At 43.6% G+C, this 10403-nt stretch overlaps 1 protein-coding gene across 2 annotated transcripts; it reads left to right on the top strand.

The window, feature by feature from the left end:
- The first annotated feature begins 255 nt into the window (after nucleotides 1-255).
- Nucleotides 256-8879, top strand: TUBB6 (tubulin beta 6 class V). 2 transcript variants are annotated; one of them, XM_065053097.1, is made up of 4 exons: nucleotides 256-454; nucleotides 1080-1188; nucleotides 2103-2213; nucleotides 7240-8879. In XM_065053097.1, exons 1-4 carry the CDS (start codon nucleotides 398-400, stop codon nucleotides 8301-8303), a joined length of 1341 nt encoding a protein of 446 aa, XP_064909169.1. In that variant the 5' UTR covers nucleotides 256-397; the 3' UTR covers nucleotides 8304-8879. The 2 variants fall into 2 exon arrangements, with proteins under 2 accessions (XP_064909169.1, XP_064909170.1); XM_065053098.1 differs by lacking the exon at nucleotides 2103-2213 and having other exon boundaries at nucleotides 321-454.
- Nucleotides 8880-10403: the final 1524 nt, after the last annotated feature.

Here is a 10403-nt window from a genome sequence, read left to right as displayed (position 1 = left end):
CTCCAGTCCCTAAGTCATCTTTGTGGCTCTAGTGCTGTCCACCTGCACACAGCAAGGGCAGGATTCCTCGGCGAGTGAAGACGCCATGCCCATCTTCACCAAACACGGGCTGGGCGGAAAGCACAGCGGGGATGAGAGACACCTCAGGGGCCAGAGGACCCTGGCTGAGGCCGATGTTAGGGAGCGGGTGGCCCCGAGGCGCCGTGGGTTCGAGGGCGGTTCCCGCTGGGGGCGGCCGTTGGCGGAGCGCGCGCGCGGGGCGCCGGCCGTTGGGCGAGACGCAGCGGCGAAGTGTGTGTGGGGGGAGCGCGCACCGCCCCGGAGCCCATAAAGCGGCGAGCGGGCGGCTGGCGCCGCGCAGAACCGGGTGCGGCGGCGGGAGAACCGGGGCATCGCCATGAGGGAGATCGTGCACATCCAGGCGGGACAGTGCGGGAACCAGATCGGGACCAAGGTGAGCCTTGAGGGGACCCCCGCTGCTTGCGGAGTGTCCCAGTGCCTGCAGGACGCTCCCGGCCGCTTCTGCGGGGCTGCTGTGCCTCGGCGGGGCGGGGTTGTGCTCGCCACCGCCGGCCGCTGCCGTCCTGCTCCCCTTGCCGAGCGGCGCCGGGCGCGCTCGGGGCTCGGAGCGCCGCGCATCTCGCCTCTCTCCGTGACCATAAATGGCTTTGGGAAGCACCGAAACCAAACGGGGCTTTTCAAATTGCTATTATTTTATTATTTTTTTAGTGTGTTTAAACTGGCCAGGCCGGGGCTCAAGGGCGAGCCCGAGCGGCCCCCTCCAGACGCCGGGGCGCCACAGCCCGTCCGGGCGTGGAGTTGGCGGCCGGGCCGCTTGTCCGTTGGGTTTAAATGCTGGTGCTCGCCCGGCTTGTGCTGTCCCGTCCCGTCCCGCGCAGGGAGGGGCGGCGGGCACGCCAGGAATCCGGCAGCTGCGGCCGGGCCGGGCCGAGCCGAGCCGCGGGGCTGCCGCCCCCGCCCGCCCGCCCGTCCGCGCTGAGGCCGGGGCGCTGGGCAGGGCAGGGTCGCCGGTGCTCCGCGGGGCAGTTCCCAACCCGCTTCTCCTTTTCCTCCCTTAGTTTTGGGAAGTGATAAGTGATGAGCATGGCATTGACCCAGCCGGAGGCTATGTCGGTGACTCAGCGCTGCAGCTGGAGAGGATCAATGTCTACTATAATGAATCATCGTGTGAGTGTGGGACGGGGAGGGGTGCGGGACAGGGGTCTCTGTGGGAAGGGACACAGGTATCTGGGAGAAGATGGGTTTGTGAAGCCCTATTGCACATCTGGTTATGCTTTTCACGTGCCATCAGCCCCCATATCTGATCCCAGCTCATCCCATTACACACAGAAAAGATTTTCTGCTTTCTTAGAAGCTTATAACTGGGTGTTACCTCCCCTGGCAGAGAAAAATGACACAAGGAGTTGTCCTCAGGGGTGGAGGCTTATTTATTATTTAACACTCTGCTAGACCTTTGCTTTTTAAACATATTATTATTTCATCACATGTGTCTTATCAGTTTCCCCAAATTAAACTGTTGATTATATGAGCCTGTGTCTGTAGTAGAGCCCATGTCTGTAGATTTTGTGACTGAGAGGACTGGGCCACAGGTAATGCAGAAGTCAATGGTGATTCATTAATAAGATGTGAAAGGTGGCTAAATCCTCTGAGTCAGTCTGTTGTTAAAGGGTGTTAACAGTATAAAATAGGGATCATGAGTCCTTTGGTCTATTGACATGAACCTGCAAGTGCAAATGTTTCACCTTTTGTCCAGTTCAGGTTAATTCATATTATTTGCCTTGGTTTCCTGGAGCAACTTCAGATGGATACAGATTCTTTATCTATTGCTAAAACAGAGTTTACAAAATGTAATCTACCATCTGTAGGACCAAAAAGATGTCAGCTCTGTCTTTCAAGCAGAACTGATTTGTTCCTATGGTGCTGAGTTTTTTCACCACCATGGTTTGCTGTATCAGAAATACTTACATATGTACAGTCTTAAGTAGAATAATAGTATGAGATATAATGTATTTGTGTATTGAAACCTGTAAATGTGTTAGCTTATTTCAGAACATTAAGGGCATGCTTACTTTTTGTTGTAGCCCAGAAATTTGTACCAAGAGCAGTCTTAGTGGACTTGGAGCCGGGAACCATGGATAGTGTGCGATCTGGTCCTTTTGGTCAGCTCTTTCGGCCTGATAATTTCATCTTTGGTATGTGAACATCACTCTTTAAAAAACAGAACTATCCAACAGGTGCTTGATTACCAAGTGAAGAGTCAAAAAGCATTTAAGCTCCCTATTCAAAGTAGTTGTTTGTACTGAGAAATCCTACTAGCTTAACAATACAATTACAATTATCTGTAAGTCAGATAAAGATCCTGTTAACTGGAAAAGTCATTCCTTTGTTAATCATTCCTTCAATTAGCAAACTACTGAAACTTTCCTATGGTGTTCAGACAAAGTACATTGGCTTTCCATATACATGAACTCCAGAGAAATCCTGAGACCACTTCTTCACAACAAAATGTATGGAAATTTTGCAGAAAATGGAGAGGGGGAAAAAACTTCAGACACAAACCAACCAGATTACTCTTCACTTGAATTCACATTAAAAGCTTGAGCATTAAATTTTTTTACAGTCTGTGTAATTCAACTTTTTCAGCAGATTCTTACAGAATAGTAAACAGTACAGGAAGACCAACTGTAATATGAAAAGACTGTCATATATAGCCACTTACTGGGTTATTTTCCAACATAATGGGGAACTTCTGGGTTTGCAGTGTTCTAGAAGAGGGTTGTTCTAACCTTTACTGTTTCACTTTGGAATTTTGTAGTACTTTCCATCTAAGCTTAAAAATGCACATTACCAGGGTTAAATTTCGTAGCATCCTTACAAAGTACAGTCCCTTTGCACTAAACAAGAAACAGTGTGTGGAAGTTAAGTGGTCCACTTGCTGAAACAGGAAGTCTGAATGAAAGCTACCATGAGAACTCTCATGTCCTTTTGGTTTTCAAGTCTGCACTAGCCACAAAACACATTTCTTCCTGCCAAGGCAAGCTTAAGTTGCAACTTAGTTTGGTATATTGTGTTAACATAAGGAAGGAACAATGCCAGGGACAGACAGAGAGAAGATAAACATTATTTAGGTGGTATAAACCAAACTTCAGTCTGTGTTGTTGCTGTTGAGGTGGGGACTAAAGAAGCCATACAGAGTCACTTTAAGTCTTTAACTGACTTCGAACTTTTAACACTATCACTGTTGTTCTCCTGTATACCCCGTAGCAGAGATATTAAGGGACTTTTTCAAAGGAGTTTTAAGTTACAACATATAGAAGCCATCTTGGGGAGAAAAGCCATAGACATGGACAGCTTTATGACATATGTTTCTATGTTCAAGTTTCTCCTTTCATTCCTTTCTCCTGCATGGACCATACGAGCCTCCGAAAGTGGATTCACCTGACCTATGGAAATACCTGAACTGGAGATTTGCCTTTTGGCATACCACCAGTAAAAACAGAGCAAAATCAGTTCAGAGTGTCTTCAACAATAGTTCAGTTCACTGTACTCCCTTTCTGCCAAACTAACAATGAACCAACAGCATGTGATCAACTCGTATCTGACAGAGGCCCCTGCCAGCATCAGGCACTGTCCTTCCAACCTGCTGAATAATGCAGAATGGCTGCCTGAGTGCTGAAGTAATGATCTTCTGTGTCAAAAGCCAACAAAGCATTTTATTTTCTCTTTTAAAAATCTGGCCTGGGCTCACAAAGGATTTTGTGGCAGAAGCTGGCAGTTCCATGCTTCCTGTACCCCAGGCTGTTAGGGTTCATTCTGATGGACATGTTTTCTGCCTCTGCTTGTATATGCCTGCATGCATACCTGTCTGTATAGCAAGTAACTGTGGACCATCAATCAGGATTTCATTCAGGTATATTGAGTACATAACAACACACTCCAGATACAGGAGTTTTAGCTCAGACTAGCAGGAGACTCAGGTGGACACAAAATAATCCTTATGCTTTAATGCTTGTGTTGGCAAGGTGGTGATCCAAAATGTGAAGAGGTGCAACTGGAATGAAGCTGCTGTACAAGAGCAGCAGGTCTCCTGGCCTTCTGACAGCATACAGTTGCCCACCAGGAGTTGTTAAGAACTCTGATGTATCTCTTCTTGTTAGCCAGTTTTCATTTGTACATTTTGCATTTATCATTCTTGTGTACACTCCCAATAGTTTTGCTACATAGATGCCACCCCAATTTAAGTTGTCTGAACTGGTAGGGGCAATCACAAGATGGCAGTTAGCCCAAGAAGCTGTCCCTCCCTCTAAATTGTACCATTAGTTCTACACCAAGGCTGTTCACACTGGGCTTCTAAGTGTTAGCGTGCAAGCTACTGATCTGTCAGTTTATCTTGTGTTTCCAGCAGTGAAGAGAGGAAAGGAGTGAAAGCAGATTGCAGGAAATAGTTGCCATTTTAGGGATTAAAAAATAAATGGACTTTTAGACAATGGACTTTTAGCTGCATTTGCAGCTCAACCTGAACGTGTGTGATAACGCTACAATGTGTTAGAGAAAGAAGTAGTGGTAGAAGGATCTGGAGGTACCAAGAGTGCATATCAGTTGTAGGATTGTGTTGTGTAAACTCCCTTGTGTAAACTCGGTAAATGCACAGTGAGAAAAAGCAGATGCAGGATGCTAGAGGTGGGCTGCATACAATCATTGCAGTTTAACCCAAGCTAGCAATCAAAACCGTAATAGCTGCTTGCTTACTCTTACCCTTCCCTCCCCACCAAATAGAGGAGAGAATTAAAAGGGGAGAAACTTGTGGACTGAGATAAGCACAGTTTAATACAACAACAAAATACTACTACCACTATATATATATAATGGAAAATAGAATATAAAATAAAAGATACTCATTGCTATTCCTTAAACACTCATCTGTTCTGAGCAGCCAATCCCAGAAAGAGAGAGAGCACCCTGGTCTTGAACAGTGATGCAGGGGGAAGGGAGAAAAAAGGCAGAGGCTCACTGCAAGGACTGGCAAAAAATCTGCTGAGTCCTGGTTTCTACGGACACGTGCTCATTTCTCCCATAGAAATTTAATCCTGGGGAGCTTGATGATTTTATGTGTTTGTCTAAAATTTTTCGGAGGTTTGGTATATACTTGGTAAGTGGAGGGTATCCAGTAGGGTTTCACAGGGTCATGATCAAGATCTCCAGGTGTGTGACAGCCTAGTCAGTCCCATGGCACCTCCAGACTGTACTGCATTGTCCTGAGTAAGAGGTCTGGATTCCTGCACAGCAGAAAATTTCAAATGCCAATGTCAAGATCCTTGACAGGTGACTGACTAGTGGATGAAGTGCATGGGAGTAGCCGATAGTTGTGGGCTAGAGGGAACCCATTGGTACTGGTGTAGGCAACTGCTGCTACAGTTTCACTCAACAATTTAAATACAAAGGTTGTATTAGTGCAATAGAGAGGTGGTAGTAGTTGTGTGAGCATCCAGGAGTTCAACTCAGATTAAGACTGAGGGAGTGTAGTGCAGTGGAACGCTCGAAGGAGGACATGTCCACCTCTGTGTTAGGCATTTTACCTCCTAACTTAATTTGCAAACTAAGCAAAAGCAAGTAAAATCAGTCTTTACTGATTTCTGCCTCCCGCCCCCCATTAAAATAATATTTCCATATTTGTGAGAGTAATTCCCATTCTTCTTTTGTCTTGTTCTTTGTTTGTATTCTCCATTCTCTCCTGTTCTCCATTCTTTCCTTATGTCACTGTCCACAGAATGACAACACAATCTTTACGCAAGGAGCAATCTATAAAATGAGGTCCTAAACTCAGAATTTAGCTTTCTTAGGATCCTACTGCATCTTGAAGTGTTGTGTGCTTGTTAGTGTGCATCCTAATATGCTGCCCTGTCTGTAGTAGGGGATCTGCTCAACCAGACCCCAGATGGTTACAAACATGTTTAATTCTGGAAGGATATTACTTTGTGCTGTGCCCAGCTGGACAGGAAGTGCTGAGCTCCCTATGTTCAAAGAGAGAAAAATATAGCAACCTGCAGAACAATGCATTAACTAACCAAATACATCATGAGGAAACCAAGCATTTATGCAGTGAAAATAAAGTGCATCATATTTAAACAATATCCCAGCAAGTAGTTTCCCTGATTCACATGTTTGGCATCAACAAAGTGCACTGGGAATTGAAATGAGATATGGTAATAGGAAGGAAGGGGAAGGTCTTGCAGAACAACACAGAAGCTGACAGCCCTACACCTGATTCTGAAACTATTGCTCTTTCTGAACACCCCTCACAAGAGTACCATTAAGTGACTTCTGTGGCACAATGTATGTATGTAGTAGACACAACGAGGAACAGGAGTATTGGAAAACTGGCCCCCCGTTTCATCCTCCTTATTATCTAAGTAATAACAAAATAGTGACATAGCAAAGGATCCAGATTGTCCATCTTAATAAATTGAGTGGCACATAAAAGGCAAATGGAAGCCTTGGGGAGAAAAAGAGGGACTCATGAAATGTCAGTGATCTGATTTTGCAAGTTGCTTTGCAGATCCTGAAGAACAGTGAGTTCGTAGGGAGAACAGTAAAAGCTAAAAGGCACTTATTGACTACCAGATTTTTTAAATAACATTCTCGAAGCTTCAGTCTGTCAGTATTTTCAGTCAGATTAGGTAACCATGAATTAAAAAAGCTATAGTTCTTGATATAACAAGTTAAATAGAGCTCCTGAAGCCCAGCCTTATCCTTGAATGACAACAATGCCTCCATGTCTCATGGGAACGGTCCAAGAACCTTTCGTTTAGGAATGTGTATCTGTGGTTTAGCTTTGTGTACATCACTGTTCTTAAAAAAGTATTTAAATATTAAACAGTCATCTTGTGTTTATGGAATAAGCAGGATTGGGAGTGTGAAAGCTTTCAAAACAAGGAGACAAGGCCATCTTTGCATTTATGGAAGGTTAAATACCAAAAAATAAAAGAAACATGCAAAGGCATAAATGAAAACTACCAGGGATTTGAGACAAAACGAGACTATATAAAAAGTTTCTGTTTATACTTACGAAGATATTTGTGGGCAAAACTGAAGAGCACAGTTATCTACCTGACAGATTTATAGCAGCTTTTGTTACAGATGTAAATCCATTTGGCATGCAAATATCAAACCTTACCAATAATTTTGTATATTTTCTTTCCCTATTGTATGTTATTTTAGGACAAACTGGTGCAGGAAACAACTGGGCTAAAGGACACTATACAGAAGGGGCAGAGTTGGTTGATTCCGTACTTGATGTAGTAAGAAAAGAGTGTGAACACTGCGATTGCTTGCAAGGATTTCAGCTCACTCATTCCCTGGGAGGAGGGACAGGGTCTGGCATGGGAACCCTACTCATCAGCAAGATACGAGAGGAATACCCTGACAGGATAATGAATACCTTTAGTGTCATGCCTTCTCCAAAGGTTTCTGATACAGTGGTGGAGCCTTATAATGCTACACTCTCGGTCCACCAGCTGGTTGAAAATACAGATGAAACCTACTGCATTGACAATGAAGCTTTGTATGACATTTGCTTCCGCACGCTGAAGCTCACCACTCCAACATATGGTGATTTAAACCATTTGGTTTCTGCCACCATGAGCGGGGTGACTACATCCCTGCGGTTTCCAGGCCAACTAAATGCTGACCTCCGGAAGCTGGCAGTAAATATGGTCCCTTTCCCACGCCTTCATTTTTTCATGCCAGGCTTTGCTCCTCTGACAGCCCGAGGCAGCCAGCAATACCGAGCACTCACTGTTCCAGAGCTCACCCAGCAGATGTTTGATGCCAAAAATATGATGGCAGCCTGTGACCCAAGACATGGGCGATATTTGACAGTGGCTACTGTCTTCCGTGGTCCCATGTCTATGAAGGAGGTCGATGAGCAGATGTTGGCCATCCAGAACAAGAACAGCAGTTACTTTGTGGAGTGGATCCCAAATAATGTCAAGGTGGCAGTGTGTGACATACCTCCTCGTGGCCTCAAGATGGCTTCCACATTCATTGGCAACAGTACTGCTATTCAAGAGCTCTTCAAAAGGATCTCGGAGCAGTTTTCGGCCATGTTCAGGAGAAAGGCCTTTCTCCACTGGTTCACAGGAGAAGGAATGGATGAAATGGAATTTACAGAAGCAGAAAGCAACATGAATGATCTGGTTTCAGAGTATCAGCAATACCAAGAAGCAACAGCAAATGATGGAGAGGAAGCATTTGAAGATGATGAAGAAGAAATCAATGAATAAAAAATTAGGTGCGCTGTTTTGCAGGCCAAATACTCAAATCTGGATTTCTAATAATTAAGCTTATCAATTTCTATTTAGGCTTATTAAAAAAAGAAAAAAGAATAAAAGGAGCATGAGCCTCAGATATTAGAGGTGCTCTTCAGAGTCCATTGAGGTCACAGAGAACTGAGGACATTCAGCATTTCTGGAAATCAGGCCATTTCTATTAATGAGACAAATATAAGGTATTCAGTTAAGACTTTGACCTAAGAATTGGAACACACAGATTTCTAGTTTGGGATATTTTTTTTTCCCCAAAATTCATAACTTGTAAAGTTGTACAAGAGAAGATGTAAAATAGGCATGAAAATCTACAAAATAGAGCTGCACTATTTTCATCCAATTACGATTAAGAAAATTTTGTGTGTTTGAAGTATTCATTCTGTACCAAACGTACACTACTAAAGTGCCAGGAACAAATGAATTCATAATAAAAGGAAGAAAAAAGTTTTTGCTATTCTGTACAGTAACTGTTAACAGTGATATTTTACTCCAGTCCTCTAGAAATAAAAGAGATGAGTATCCTTTCAAGCAAAAGTGTTTCGAGCAGTCAGTGCTGTATAAATATCCAGTGAGCTGCGGGCCAGAAGCTGGATTTGTGCTAGGCGACTCCATCACTTGCTGCTGAATAATCACAGATTATGTATATGAAATCTAGCCATTTTGGATGTATTCTTTAAGGATCCTTGGGGTTTAAAGTGGCACCTCAATATCTGGCTGGTCCCATGTCTTTCTGACTGTCCCCAGTTACAGGTGCTACTCCTATCTCTGTTCCACCTGGCCCATATAGCTGAAATTCAGATACTCCACAGAACATGGTCGGAGAGGGGACATAGGCTATGTGCCGATATATCTCACTACACAGGTTTATAAGTTCACCCCACATAGATGCTATGGATGTCTTGTTACGATAATAGGTTAAAATCACTGGACAAATTAAAGTTAAAAGGCAAATAAAAGCATTTATCCACAATATTCAAAACTGCTGGCAAAATGAAAGATGAACAACAGTTGATCTGCTTACGCTAAAGCTGAAACAGAAAGGTCTCTGTCTTACCCAGCTGACTTACCGCCTTGACAAAGTGACTGTTGGGCATTCGCTTTTCGTGCGTGCCTTATGCCTCTGCTCATATCAATTAAACAGTCCTTCTCCATTAGAGAGCCTCTACCAGAGAACACTCTGTCTACATGGAATCTCTTACTTAGGTCAGTTTCTAGGCAACAAAACAAGCAAACAGAGGAGAAACCCTCTGGAAATCCAAACTTTAAACGTTTCGGGAACTCTTTGCTCTTTTTCTTCTCGCCTTCAGAAGCAATTTCTGAACAAAAGTGTTGCTCAATACTTAAAAAGGCACTTTGCAAACAGTGTAATTTCCAAAGATCGTTGCTCCTAGTAAGATAATGTTACATGTTGTTAGTTTGGGATTCAGGGAAGGAGACAGTATTTTATAAAGTATATGACCCAGGCAATTGTTAATCACATAAGTTGAGGTTGTCTGCGCAATTTTATTTACACAGAAATGGAACTGAACTAGTTTTGATTGAGTACAAGTTTTCCATGTGACATGATTTCATGGCTTGAGACACAGTCATTGGAACATACTAACCAAACTGGCTTTGGCGTAGGTGTGTAGGCAGAGGTGGGAAGGCCTGGCTGAGTATCTTCTGAAGGGTCATGATGGAGTCAGCAAAATCACAGGGACCGTGTTCTTTGCAATGGCTGGTGATGTCTAAAGAATTTGCGCATAGCAATAGAGCACCTTTAAATAGACATTTTATAAATGTTTAGATATGCTGTGTCTGCATATTTATCATGGCACGAGTTTATGCTAAAACACAATATGCATGAAATAGAAATTAATATTTAGTGCAATATAAAGCAAAATCCATACGGAATAAAGTCATTAAACTTAGAATTTTAGGTGCTGCTTTGTAAATGGCAGCTTTTTAGCCTCAAGAGGGAGGAGAATGTGTTACAGGCTCAGAGCCTGCCATCATACAGCTGTGGCACAGACTTTTCAATTAAAGCCCTAGCATAACTGCTTCTGAATGAAGTAAAAC

Source organism: Columba livia, chromosome 2 (assembly GCF_036013475.1).
Source record: "Columba livia isolate bColLiv1 breed racing homer chromosome 2, bColLiv1.pat.W.v2, whole genome shotgun sequence".
Classification (NCBI taxonomy): domain Eukaryota; kingdom Metazoa; phylum Chordata; class Aves; order Columbiformes; family Columbidae; genus Columba; species Columba livia.
Note: the sequence above shows the minus strand (reverse complement) of the source record. Positions and strands in the feature narration are given on the sequence as shown.